At 37.3% G+C, this 14,640-nt stretch overlaps 2 protein-coding genes across 10 annotated transcripts in view; one reads left to right on the forward strand and one right to left on the reverse strand.

Annotated features, from left to right (window-relative positions):
* Positions 1 to 14,640, forward strand: part of SLC30A4 (solute carrier family 30 member 4) — a 73,265-nt gene that overhangs the window by 48,323 nt on the left and 10,302 nt on the right. For all 7 annotated transcript variants that reach the window (XM_081511404.1, XM_081511408.1, XM_081511405.1 and 4 more), the window contains one exon: positions 5,732 to 5,878. In XM_081511404.1, the coding sequence (XP_081367530.1) occupies positions 5,732 to 5,878 (147 nt within the window). The remainder of the gene's footprint in view (positions 1 to 5,731; positions 5,879 to 14,640) is intronic.
* The window catches only part of COXFA4L3 (cytochrome c oxidase associated subunit FA4L3), a 51,552-nt gene continuing 48,057 nt past the window's right edge, over positions 11,146 to 14,640 (reverse strand). The window contains exon 6 of one of the 3 annotated variants that reach the window (XM_081511413.1): positions 11,146 to 11,705. In XM_081511413.1, the coding sequence (XP_081367539.1) occupies positions 11,665 to 11,705 (41 nt within the window). In that variant the 3' untranslated portion in view covers positions 11,146 to 11,664. The remainder of the gene's footprint in view (positions 11,706 to 14,640) is intronic. The other 2 variants (XM_081511412.1, XM_081511414.1) reach the window with 2 other exon arrangements.

The following is a 14,640-nucleotide window of genomic DNA, read 5'->3' on the forward strand; positions in this document are numbered from 1 at the left end:
TTAAGTACTGTGAAGAAAAAGAACAAGATACTATAGGACATAGTAATCAATAGGACATGGTTTATGTATGAGCCAGATACAGTGAAACCAAAAAAAGAATATTAGGAGTTATTTAAGAAAAGGGAATGGAGGAGGACTTTTTTTTAAACAAAGAGAACAGCAAGTTCAAAAGTCCTAAAACCATCAGTTCTTTAAGAGGACCTAAAAAGAAGACCAGTTTGGCCAGAATATAGTTAAGTAAGAGGGAAAGAGGTAGGGGGCCCAGATCAAGTAGGTCTTGATAGACCATTTTAAATGTGTCTATTCTTTAATTCTAAGTACAATGGGGAGCCAGTGATGGCTTTTGAGTAGAGACTGACATGATGGGATTTACTTTTTTAAAAGATAACTCTGACTCATATGGAGAGTGGATTGGCTGGTACAAGAGCAGAAGCAAGTATATTTTCACAGAAGTCCCAACAGGAAGTGATTATGACTTGAAACAGAGTGGATAGAGAAAAATACACTGATTGAGAAACATTCTAGAGGTAACTGTGGCAAAATGGCTAATGAGTTGAATGTGAGAGTTGATGGGAGAACAATATCAGGAATGATTCTGAAATTTCATACCTAACCTGCTGAGTGTATGGAAGTGTGTATCATTTATGAAGCAGGGAAGGGAGAAAATACAGAACAGGATTTAAGCATGGGCTCAAGGGTTGTTTTAGACATGTTAAGTATTACATGTATGTGAAATAGCCATGTAAAAATGTCTAGCAACCTATTATATGTAAGTCTGTCATTCAGAAAGGAGGTCAAGGTAGATGCCATAGGAATAGAAAAAATTATCTACAGAGCCCAAGTCTTGAGGAGCTACAACTTTAGAAGTCAGGCAGAAGGCAAACAAGTATCCCAGAACTGAAGAAAAGAGTATTTCAAATTGGAAATAAATAAATTAAAGCTGCTGAGAGGCCCAATAAGATGAGATCTAAAATATCCTTTGGATTTAGTAACAGTTAAAGACCCTGATGCTGGGAAAGATTGAGGGCAGGTGGAGAAGGGGACAACAGAGGATGAGATGGCTGGATGGCATCATCAACTCGATGGACGTGGGTTTGGGTGGACTCCGGGAGTTGGTGATGGACAGAGAGGCCTGGCGTGCTGCGGTTCATGGGGTCACAAAGAGTTGGACATGAGTAAGTGACTGAACTGATTGACTGCTCTAACAGCTGCATGGGAATGAAAAAGATATATGTATTATTTATATATATATATAGTATGCTGGGAAGGATTGGGGGCAGGAGGAGAAGGGGACGACAGAAGATGAGATGGCTGGATGGCATCACCGACTCGATGGACATGAGTTTGGGTAAACTCCGGGAGTTGGTGATAGAGAGGGAGGCCTGGCGTGCTGCCAATCATGGGGTCGCAAAGAGTCTGACACAACTGAGCGACTGAACTGAACTGAACTGAATATATATATATATATACACACACACACATATACATATATCCACATACATATATGGAATATATATATATATTATCTCCACACAGATGGGGAATACTGGAAAGGAGATGATAGCAACACAAACTAGAAAGGAATCACGTAAAAGATGTAACTGTATTAATAGGCCCAAAAAAGCCAATTCCTAAACAAGCAGTGGGGAAAACCAAGACCCAATCCAGTTTATACTGTGTGTGTGTGTGTGTTAGTCACTCAGTCGTGTCCGACTCTCTGCGACCCCATTAACTGTAGGCTGCCAGGCTACTTTGTCCATGGAATTCTCCAGGCAAGAATACTGAGGTGGGTTGTCATTCTCTTCTCCAGGGGCTCTTCCCTACCCAGGGATGGAACCTCGGTCTCCTGCATTGCAGGCAGATTCCTTACCATGTGAGCCACTAGGAAAGCCTTATTATTGCTAATCTTGCCAAAACTCAGTCAAAAAAAATATGGTCCTCTACTAAAAACAAGCAAAACAAGACAAAAAAACTGTTATGATTGACACAATCTAAGGGTGCATTTAGTGATATTTTAATTCCATCAAAATTGATATTTTTTGTAAGTAATAACTAAATAAATATTATCATCTATTAAGAATTTGCCACATACCAGGTACTATGCTAAGTGTTTCATGTACATTATAATAGTGCATCAGAAACACCTAGATAACTTGTTAAAACACAAATTGCTGGACCAGAGTTCCTAATTAAGTAGTTCCTGGGTAGAATTTTCTAACAAGTTCCCAGGAGATCCTGATACTGCTGATCCTGAGTACTACAATTGAGAACTGCACTAGAGAATACTAAGCAGGACTAGAATTGGTTGTATCAGGTACCCTTCTAAGTGGGTAAAGAGGAAGGCTAAAATAAGGAAAGTTTATGAAAACTTATAAGACCCAGTCAGATATAATAGTGTAATAATAGAATAAGTATCCATAGAGATAAAATGAGATCATGAATCTATGAAACAAGAATAGGCTATTCTTAAAAAGAAATTCAGAGTAGAAAAAAAGATTTTTGAATAGTAAAAACATTAAAATGTTTTTTAACTCCAAACAAATTAGAAGGTGAATTAAGATAGTCTCTCTTTTTTTTTTTAATAAATGTATTTATTTTAGTTGGGGGCTAATTACTTTACAATATTGTAGTGGTTTTTGCCATACATTGACGTGAATCAGCCATGGGTTTACATGTGTTCCCCATCCTGAACCCCCCTTCCACCTCCCTCCCCATCCCATCCCTCTGGGTCATCCCATTGCCCCAGCCCTGAGCATTTGTCTCATGCATTGAACCTGGAATGGTGTTCTGTTTCACATATGATAATATACATGTTTCAGTGCTATTCTCTCAGAACGTCCCACCCTCACCTTCTCCCTCAGAGTCCATAAGACTGTTCTATGCATCTGTGTCTCTTATTCTGTCTCGCATGTAGGGTTATCGTTACCATCTTTCAAATTCCATATATATGCATTAGTATACTGTATTGGTGTTTTTCTTTCTGGCTTACTTCACCCTGTATAATGGGCTCCAGTTTCATCCATCTCAATAGAACTGATTCAAATGTATTCTTTAAGATAGTCTCTTACAGAATAGAGCAGAGAGATAGAAGATAATGGGAGAAGAAAGGCAAGAAAACTAGTATATGAGTTCAAGTTCCAAATAATAAGGGTTTAGGGAATAAAGAAAGCATAAGAAAGAAATTATCAGCAACATAGTTTAAGAAATTTCCCCAGAAGCAGCGGGAATATAATTACAGACAGAGTCAATAAAAGCCCAAATTGGATGAAAATAATAGCACACCAAGGTACGTCATTGTAAAATTTCTGAAGACTTATTTATTGCTTCAGGCAACTGGTGTGTTCAACAACTGTCTCTGATTGTTTTCAACAGACATTCACTGTGGTTTGCACCAGGGCCAAGTTCCAAGTCAAGTCAAATAAAAAGAACCTTGCAAGTATAGTCTCTGAGGTAATCACCAGACAGGTCAATTAATGACTATTTCCTGGCGGTGGGGCTTTTAATGACCTCTAACTCCATCCAGTACATTCCTGGTGGCTCAGATGGTAAAGAATCTGCCTGCAATGCGGGAGACCCAGGTTCAATCCCCAGGAGAAGAAAATGGCAACCCACTCCAGTACTCTTTCCTGGAGAGTCCCATGGACAGAGGAGCCTGGCTGGCTACAGTCCACAGGGTCACAAAGGATCAGACACAACTGAGCGACTAACACTTTGACTTTCAACTCCATCCTATTCCTTACAGTGGCTGCCAGGCTGAGGTTTTCACTGTGGTTACTGCTTGTTAGTTTCCAAGGCTACCATGGAATTGAAGAGGGAAGAGATTGGGTATAAAGCAAGTTAAAATGCCACAGAGCTACTGAGCTTCTTACCAAGGTTGAGCCTTTTTCCTTGAATAAATGCTACCTGTATCAGCCTTTGTTTAATTAATTTCCATAGTTTTCAGAAAGCTGGTTTGGACAATTTTTGCCCATGTTCCATGCCTTGTATAGATGGGATGATTTTCAGAGGTCCTTACTCTGCTTTCTTTGCTGGTGATCACCACATGTGGCTCTTTAGGCTAACTAAAATAAATTCAATCCCTTAGTTGCTCTAGCCATATTTCAAATTCTCAAAAGCCACATGTGACTAGCAGCTACTCCACTGGCCAGCGCTGATAGAACATTTCCATCATCTCAGTTTTATTGGACAGTGTGGCTTTAAGGTATTATCCTCATTTTATAGATGAGTAAATTGAAGCTCAAAAATGATTAAGTAACTTGCTCAAAGTCTCTGAGATTTCAAAGTCCTGGAAGCCTGATGTGTTGCGGTCCATGGGGTTGCAAAGAGTTGGACACGACTCAGCAACTGAACTGAACTGATGCTATTAACCACCAAGCTGTATTTTCTCTCAGTGATTTCCAGCTTTTTCATGTCAGGGAATACATAAAAAATGGTATTTGTACAGACAACACTGGGATAAATGGATGTGCCTACAAGATCATCAGCCCCACTTCTGCTGCTCTTGGCTCTGTACACCCATCCCAGGAACAGGGGAATCAACAGCTCAGCACATTTAAGTGTCACAACATCCTGATCATGAAGTTCTGCAGTACACTGTAACAGTAATTCTCATAGTGTGGTTCCAAAACCAGAAGCATCAATGACGACCTGGGAACATATTAGAAATGTAAATTCTCAGGCCTCACCCAGACATACTGAATTAGAAATTCTGGGAGTGGGGTCAAGAAGTCCATAGTTTAACAAACCTTCCAGGTGATTGTGATATACATACAAGCTTGAATACTCTGTGTAATAAAAATTTATTCTCTGAATGGTGATAGGAAAATTGGTTGACCATAATGGAACTAAATAATAAGAATAAATAGTGTACATATATACATATATATACACATATATATAAAATAAATATAAATTTATATATACAGACACAGACATACACACCCAAATATATGAAATACATACATTATTATTATTTATTGGAAAACCAGTACTATAAAATTGTATTCTAAATGCCATCTTTTATCCCTCTATTAGGAGACACTGCTATTTATTATCTAAGAGAATCAGTTATTTTTTATCTTTGGTTTTGAACTCTTGAATATCTTATGAATTTCTTCAGTTTATGTTCAAACCCTCCCAAATTAGTGAATAACTACCTTTTATTCAGCTTTATTATAATATTTAGATATGGTGGTTATTAATTTCACTAACAGTACTCAGCAGTAAAGAATATGACCCAGGTTTCATCCCTGGGTCATGAAGATCCCCTGAAGCAGGACATGGCAACCCACCCTAGGACTCTTGCATAGAGAATCCGATGGACAGAGAAGCCTGGCAGGCTGCAGTCGATAGGGTCGCACAGAGTTGGACACAACTGAAGCAACTAAGCGGCAGCAGCAGAATTAGTAGGTTGAGTAAAAGCTGAAGTGCTAAAACATAAAACTTCTCTTGTGTTAGCCCCCCTTTAGTGCCTCTTCACTTTTTTAAGGTCATTGGTTCCTCAGAGAATCTGTTTCTAGAAATGGACAGTCTCACCAGAAAAAAATATGTGCATAGTTAATGTTTTACATAAAATTTCAGGATACTATGACTTAATTGCAATAGGATAAGTATTTAGTTAACTTTAGCTGAAAGTTCATGTTTTGTGGAATATTGCACATTTGGGGTTTGATTGCTTATGTTTGTTATTTTAATTAACTTATTCCTTCTTTCCTGTCACCCTTACTCTAAGGTGGATACATTGCAAATAGCCTAGCTATCATGACAGATGCACTTCATATGTTAACTGACCTAAGTGCCATCATATTGACCCTGCTTGCTTTGTGGCTGTCTTCAAAATCACCAACCAAAAGATTCACCTTTGGATTTCATCGCTTAGGTAAGTAATTGGGTGTTTATTTATAAAATTTGATAGTAAAATCACAATGAACTATATAACCTTCGATTAACTAAAGTCTTTCTGGTGATAGCCTGTTAGAACAAAGCAAATGAAAATAGACAAATAGGAATACCTCCAAATGCATTATGTGTTATGCATTGGCTTAGGAAATAAAGCTATTCAGATATATACCTTCAGATATATATCTTCCAGGGTTCATTCAGCTAAATAGCTTACACATGTAAAATTACATGGTAATCAGGTACTTCGCTGGCAGTCCAGTGGCTAGGACTCTGCTTCCACTACAGGGGCACAGGTTTGATCCCTCGTCAGGGAACTAAGATCCTGCATGCCATGGCACAGCCAAAAGAAAAAAATTATATGATGATCATTAATATTCAAATGTTGTTCCCTGTGTCCTGAAGATGTTAACAGAAAAAAAGTTTACCTTCAGTTTACTGAACCAAGCAGAACTATATGTATTTAATTCATCAATAAGTGTTAACTTCTTTCTTTCACTCCAGGCTTTCCAACCAAAGCTACTGTAGTCCAGGTTTGGGGCACTACTGTAATTTGTATGACACACTGTATGGCTAACCTTTACTGTGGCCATTAGCTTGTAAATACAGCAAAGCTTCTCTGCTTGACCAAACCTCCTGAGCCATCTCCCAAGCCCATCTGTGTTCTTCCTTGTAAAATCTAGTTTTAGCAAGGACCTTGCCAAGTCAATTTAACAGAAACCCCATTCTCAATATTCGATGGGTTATTCCCAGGTGATGTCTCATCACCCTGGCTTGTTTTCAACAAGACTTCCTATACCAATCTCAATGGCTTCCCCCAACCTTTAATAAAGTCTTCTTTACTATGTTTTAACAAGTGTCATTGAATTTTTTTCTTTAACAATGCACACATATTTTATTTTCCTATTTTGAATAAATACTAATATTCAATTAAAAGAGGTTAAAATCATACATTTTTATCCACATAACTCTTCTTCTTGCTTGTTTTTTAAAATTTTTACTTATTTTTAAAATACATGTAGAACAGTCACTTGAATTAGTATATGAAGTGCCATATGACCAATTTTTGCATTTGCTTAGGACTTAAAAATTGACATTTAAGTAGCTTGAGCAAAACTGGTCTTAAAGAACCAGAATTAACATCTTTTGTAGAGACACTGACACTTTGGGCTAATATATTAACCAGTATCTCCCCTTCTTTGTTACTTTTTAGCCTAATCTTAACATGTAGGTTTCATACAATTTAATAGCTGAGTCTTTTGGTGTAAAACTTGACGTTGTACGTGAATGGCTGTATTCCAAGTAGCTATCCAGGTCACAACTTAGGGAAATTATCTGGCATCCCCATATCTCAGCATCCTCAGCTGCTGTACAAGAGAGGTAAAGCCCTGAACGAGGTCTTTCTGTTATTTGTTAAGCCAATGTATAACACATAATGCATTTGGATGTGTTCCTAAAACAACTCCCACTGCTAACTGACAAATTATACATCCATTTGTTTACTGATTGCCTTGGGGTTTGTAAACAGCTTCAAAATTATTCTCAAACTTGAATCTTTTTGTGATGTAAACTCCTGCAATTTAAGATCAGAACTCAAACATAGCATCATGGAATGGGGATTTTTATTTTCTAAAGAGAGTACATTCATTTTAGATTGTAGATCCCTTGGAATTTTAATGAAAACAGTGGAATTCTCCCCTAGAAACATGCAGTAACATAGAAGGTTCTACAAATGATAAATTAAGAACACATAATCATGGAAATTCTATTAAATGTCAAAGTATTTAATATTTATTTGGTCATAGATTACAAGCACTATGGAAAGATGAAAGAGAAAAGAACTGACTGGTTCTATTGTATTTCTGTATATTTCTATAGAAAGTCAAATTTTGCCCTTTCCTTAAAAGTACTAGTTCAAGATGGTGGACTAGAAATCAGCATTTGAGTCGGGAAATACATTTCAATAGGAAATACAGAGTACCAAAACAACAAAGAAAAGCAAATGGTTGGGTAACCAATAAACAGGAAATTTCTGGAAGTCAGAAAGTAGATGGGAGTTGGTTGAAGAAAGAAACAAGTCAAGGAGCAGCAGCCTAGAGTCCACTTGGGCAGGAACTGGATCAGCCTAATGGAACTCCAAAGAAGACTCAGGGACAGAAATGGCAGAAGTGAGAATTAGGGCTTAAAACAAGATTAACTGAATGGCTATAAATGGAAAACTGCTCCTACTAGTCAGTCCACTATGTCCCTACCTTTTTCTCATCCCCACCTCCCCTCAGGCAGTCTGCATTTCTCTCCATGTGAACACCAAATAGTTCTTCCAGAAAGAAACTGAGCCAAATGTTTGGAGAAAGCTGAGGCTTTTAGTGTGAATGTTGATGCTCCAAAATAAATCTTTTTCATCCTAGAATTCAGGGTTCTGCAGCCTTATAGTTTGGTTCCTCACACTAAAGTAATACACTTGTCTTAGTCTGCCCTGCTCTACACCCTTATTCATAACTATTTTAAATAGTTATGTGTTATCCTTCCAGCATTTACTTTTTGCATAATCCTGTCCTGCTACCCTAAATGTGAACAGACAACCAAGGATCTTTTAGGAAATGAGAAAAACCAGCAGCACGAAAGAAAGTTTAAAAAAAAAAAAAACTAACAAAAATTTGTTCTACCTGAAAAAGAGGTGATTTAAGAAACAGAGGAAAATGATTTAAATTACCTTATTAATATACTCAGTATAGTAAAACAGTAAAATATTTTGAAAAAACATATTAAAAAAGTTCTTTGAAATTGAAATATTACAAAAAATTAAAAAAAAAATTTTTTTCAATAGGACTAGAAAATATAATCAAGAAAGTCTTCCAGAAAGACCAATGCCATATGATAATATTTATATATGAGATCTAAAACATGATATAAATCAACCCATCTATGAAACAGAAGCAGATTTACAGATATAGAGAACAGACTTGTGGTTGCCAAAGGGGATGGGGGCACAGGGAGGGGTTGGGGAGGGACAGAATGGGAGTTTGGGATTAGCAAAGGCAAACCATTATATAATAGGATGAATAAACAAGATTCTACTCTATAGCACAGGGAATGATACTCAATATCCTATGAGAAACTATAATAGAAAAGAATATGAAAAGGAATATATATATGTATATTGAATCACTTTGCTCTGCAGAAGAAATTTACAAACTTTGTAAATCAACTACAATAAAAATTTTAAACAATAGGAAAAAGGGAAAAAGTCTCCCAGAATATAGAACAAAAATAAAAACAGGAAGAAAAAGTTTAAAACTATAAAAGAATGATCTGGAAAGTCTGAAGTATACTATTAAAAACCTCAGAAAAAGAGACTTAAAAAATAAAATGGAGTGACTGCTTCAGGATTATAGGGTTTCTTGTTTGGGGCTGATGAGCATGTTCTGGAATTAATGGTACTTGTTGCACAACCTGTGCATATACTAAAACCCACTGAATTGTCCACTTAAGTGGTAAATTTTGTTATTTGAATTTTATCTAAATTTTTTAAGTCATCTAAAAAATAGAAGGAAGAGGATTGTTGTGATACAGATAGGTGAGTATTTTCCAGAGCTAAGGAGGAAATCACACCCTCACACTAGAAGGGCCTTTTGAGATCTTTTTCTTCTTTGTATTCCAAAATCTTACAAGGATATATATAGACAAGAACTTATTTCACTTATTCTGCTCTTTGAAGTAATGAAAGAAAAAAATATGATGATCTGAGGAGGATTAAAAGGCAACAAAGGTATGTAGAATTGAACAAAGCTATAAACTGAAGCAGTGGCTGTCCTCATGTGCTATAAAATTCCACAGCTTCACAAGTAATCTAAGTTTCTAGGGGGTATGTTTATGCTGGACACATTTAGAAAGCGTGCCTCTTAATGACCTCCCAACTACCAAGACTTGGGGATTCGGGTCCTAAAGAACGTTTCGGAAGGAATTCCCCCTAAGAAACTTCTGGTTGGTTACTGTGCTGTTGAATTTTGTTTTGCTTTGATGGCATGGGTGATAGGAGTTGGATTTTTCTTTGCTGATTTACTTTGTGTATATGTAAAACTGTCACAGAAGTCAAAAATGAATTTTTAAAAGAAAAGATTTACTCAGAGAAGGCTTGCTTTCATCCTGTCCCCTCCAACCCATCCTTCTGCCCTACTCCTAATTAGCAACCATTTTAATTACTTTCTGTCTGTCCTTCCAGCATTTCCTTTTGAAAGTATAAGAAAAAAAAATATGTATGTATGTTCATATGCCACTCCCCGCCACCCTTCCCTATGCAAAGGCAGCATACTAGAGGTATGTGTCTATGGATAAGAGTTAGATATTAGTAGTATCATACCCTAAATTTATTTTTTGTGTTCTCATAACACTTTATACATGTCTAATAGCATTTACCACATTTTTATAGATATTTCTATGAGACAGTGTCTCCTTCTAGACCATGAATTAAGTAGGGACAAGAACATAAAATACAAAACTCTATGGTCTGGCACTAATAAGTGCTGTATAAGGTATCATTAATCAGATTGTTACATAGTCAAAGCTGAGTAAATATGGATATGAAAACTGAAACAGATAATCTAGTGATCCTTAAATCATTTGTTTTTGAAGTTAAACCAACTTCCAAACTGAGAGTAGGAGAATTTTTTAAATTTTGGGACAAAACTATTTGGGACTTGAAAGCATTTATCTGTAATTCTGAATCAGTTTATACTCACAAACTCTAAAAATTTATTTGGTCAGTAACATAGCTGGGTTGTGTAGCCTGGCTAAGAAACTAATTAAGAAACTAGTCAGAAGGGAATTTCTTCTCCTTATCTTAGTCAGGAGCTGATCCCACATCTGAGATCTTGCTCTTTCACTAGCTGTATGACCTTTGGGAGAATGACTTAACCTAACTATGGGTTTCTACTGTAAAACAGGGATGATAGTACTTTTATTGCAGAATTGTAAAAAAAAAAAGAAAAGACATAGTTAAGGTACTATAAGTTCCTAACATTGATACCTGGCACAGAGTAAATTCTCACTAAACATTAGTGTCAGCCTTCTTTTCCTTCCCTCTTCTATCTGCCAGTTTATCATCTTATCCAGACTTTTCTTGTCTCTCAAAATGCTCCATGCTTCAAAACTGCCTGCCTCCCCCCACCCCAATCAAAATTCTTATTTTCTTAGCAAAACTATCTCAGCCAGGTAGTAGGAGAAAAGTAACGTGATTCACCCTCATGATTAACAATTTTTAAAGATGTGCTTTATAACTCAGGTCTTTAGTAACATTTGGGGCAGTATAACAAAGTTTATTTTAGCAAAAATCATTCAGTCAAGGCAAGAGAGGTAGTTTCAGATCTGAGAGGTAAGCCCAACTGGCTGTTGCAGGAGTCAGTTCCATTCTGTTGGTGCTTTCTTTCCTTCATGTGAACTCACAGACTGTATAAAATCATTCAGGTTTTTCTTTTCCTTTTTCTTTTTTTTCTTTCTTTCTTACATTTCAGTGAGTTACAATGGCAGCTCTTTTGTGAGAAGATATGTGAGTTATTTTTAAATGCCTGGATTTATTTGACTGTGGGTATGTCATCTTATTCTGGACGTTAATAAAACTTAGAACTTCGTGAAGCCACACTGTAGAAGAAATCCCACAGATCTTTAGGAGGAATAGCATTATGTCTCAGGGGACATGCTAGTGCAAAGGGGAGGAAAAAAAACCTTTCTGCTTTTATCCTTCTCTGTGGATTATGAGTGTAATTGACTTTATTTATTTGTCTTTTCTTCCAGTTCTTGGGCTGAAGAGTCTGCAAGGGTTAGATAAAGACAGTGACCATGTGAAAAGACTGTAATAAGCAGTTGTCTGTATTTGAAATAAAAAGCAAGGTTAACTTTGGTAATGCAGATCTCAGCCTAGGTTAACCATGCAGTGACAGTGCAGAATCTTCTGTAGCAGTGTCATTCTACTGAGCAGAGACCTTGCAGATCTGACCAGATGATGGTTGTCCTGAGGCAGGTATATGATTGTAATGCTAATTCTACATAGTTTGTTATTTTTCCCCCGATACTTACTAAAGGAACAGAAAGTATTCAGCTAAAAAAAATTTCTTCCCCCATACAAGCAGCCAAAAAAAAAAAAAAAACACCCCATCTCTTCTCCCTGGTGATTCATTTCAACAACTTCCTCCCACCCCTGACAAGAGTTATGCCTATTTGTCATGCTCACATCTTAAGCGTTAATTCGTATCACATGAACATATATAGGAAAAGTACAGGTACATGCTAGAAATGGGAGTTTTTACTGAGACAGGTATAAGACATCAGTCAACACTGGATAGCCAAAAGTCTATCCAGACTCGAGAGCACTGGGCGCTGTGGGTGTGGGGAAAAGGGAGTGGTACGAAGGCAGAAAACAGGAGGTTATTTAGAGTAGGAAGTGAGAGGATCCAAAGATACAGACTTTGCAGTTTAGCTTTTAGTATCCTGGTGGCAACAGTGGGCCCCTGAAATCCTATGTGATGTCTTTGTCCTGAGTTTATCCTCATCTGTGGATGAGATGAAATAAAAATACCAGTTTGGAAGTCCTAGGCAAATCCAGAACAGCCCACTGCTTTTCCTTCTTTTTCCTTCCTATCTGCTTTTAGAAGAATGTAGAGAAGAAAAAATAGCATAAAAGGAAATGGAAAAGACTATATCTCTACTCTCCTTCCCTATTCTTTTTTATAGGCCTCTGAAACCTGAACTTTAGATGTTTGCTATTTGAGTCAATAGAGAGACAATGTGTATACCTGAAGGGAAACAGACATTATCGGCATCATAGCAAAGATAACGGTTATGACAGGCCAGTGCATCTCGGCTGCTGCTGCTGCTAAGTCGCTTCAGTCGTGTCCGACTCTGTGCGACCCCAGAGACGGCCGCCCACCAGGCTCCCCCGTCCCTGGGATTCTCCAGGCAAGAGTACTGGAGTGGGTTGCCATTTCCTTCTCCAAGGCATGAAAGTGAAAAGTGAAAGTGAAGTCGCTCAGTCGTGTCCGACTCCTAGCGACCCCATGGACTGCAGCCTACCAGGCTCCTCCATCCATGGGATTTTCCAGGCAAGAGGACTGGAGTGGGTTGCCATTGCCTTCTCCGGTACATCTCGGCAGCACTCATAAAAAAGCACATATGCTTGGGTTGAGTGTGGTTTACATAGTTGAAGTAGATTGTTACTCATTCACTGAATAGGTGCTCAAAAGTTCCTGTTGAATAAGTAATATTATACGGTGGGGAAACAGACAGTAAATATATACACAAGCACAACATAATCATGCTGCTGCTGCTGCTACCACTGCTAAGTTGCTTCAGTCGTGTCCGACTCTGTGCGACCCCATAGACGGCAGCCCACCAGGATCCCCCGTCCCTGGGGTTCTCCAGGCAAGAACACTGGAGTGGGTTGCCATTTCCTTCTCCAATGCATGAAAGTGAAAAGTGAAAGTGAAGTCACTCAGTCGTGTCTGACCTTAGCGACCCCATGGACTGCAGCCTACCAGGCTCCTCTGTCCATGGGATTTTCCAGGCAAGAGTACTGGAGTGGGCTGCCATTGCCTTCTCCACAACATAATCATAAATTGTATTAAATGCTGTAAAGAGAAAGAATAAAGCAGTATGATGGAGAAAACAGAGGATGTCAGAGAAGGACTCAGTATTTTTCATATGAATCTTGAAAACCTCTAGTTTTGGCAATTTATTTGCATGTACTCTCAGTCACCCAGATGGGTTCTTTACCACTGTACCACCTGGGAAACCCTTTGGCAATTTACAGATGTGTTAAAATGTACAATAAACATTTTTAATTTATTATAGTACTATCAAAACTTGATAACCATCTGTGTTTTGTTCCGTTTAATTTTTGCTCTTACTATTTATTAGCTTTTCGAATCAAAACTGTATATCCTCTGTATGTGAAATTTAGGGTATGTTTTGGTCTTTGTTAGATCATTGATCATAATAAGCATTTGTATTTCAGCTGAATGAAATGACCCAAGTGAGTGTTACAAAACACATGTTCATTCATCTTGCTCCATCCTCCAATGCTACCATTCAGCCAAGTAGAGTGATACAATTATTTGTGTGTAGAATAAAGTAGCAAATTATGTTAGAACTACTATAAAATAGGTTTTCTAGAATTTCCATAAAAATCTCTTTCAAGAGTTTACTTACATTAAATTTCCATTTTATCAACTTTATCTAAGACGAATAGGATAGTAACTTTCATAGAAACTAGGGTTTCAATTGTGAAAGTTCCCGAGTCTCCTTTAGAAAATGGAAAATCCACATGTTGTATACTCCTTTCATCTTGAACTTTAATGTACGTTATGTGACCAGATACCAACCCAGGGCAACAGGACAAGAATGAGAAGATTGGAGCAAGTCATAATTTGGTTGTTGATTGAAAGCTTCCTTCTCTCTCAAATGTGGGAGAAAACAATATCTTGCCTGCATTTATCTGCATTCCATCATATTTAAAATGCTATGAAAAAATTTTAAACACTAATTAGGTCTATTCATGATATTTCATCAATGTGTAATTTATTCACAGTGAAAGAACTTTTTGTTCATTTTATCAGAATGATCATATGTCTGCTATTAGAAATTTTAGTTATATATGTTTCTGTGCCTTATACTTCTCAATTATAAATCTCAGCCCTAAAAATACACTCATAATTTAGTTTCTTTTTTGCATTTATCAGTGCTCTGTTTAGA

The sequence above is a fragment of the Giraffa tippelskirchi genome, chromosome 7, assembly GCF_054371585.1.
Source record: "Giraffa tippelskirchi isolate mGirTip1 chromosome 7, T2T-mGirTip1v1.2.pri, whole genome shotgun sequence".
Lineage (NCBI taxonomy): Eukaryota > Metazoa > Chordata > Mammalia > Artiodactyla > Giraffidae > Giraffa > Giraffa tippelskirchi.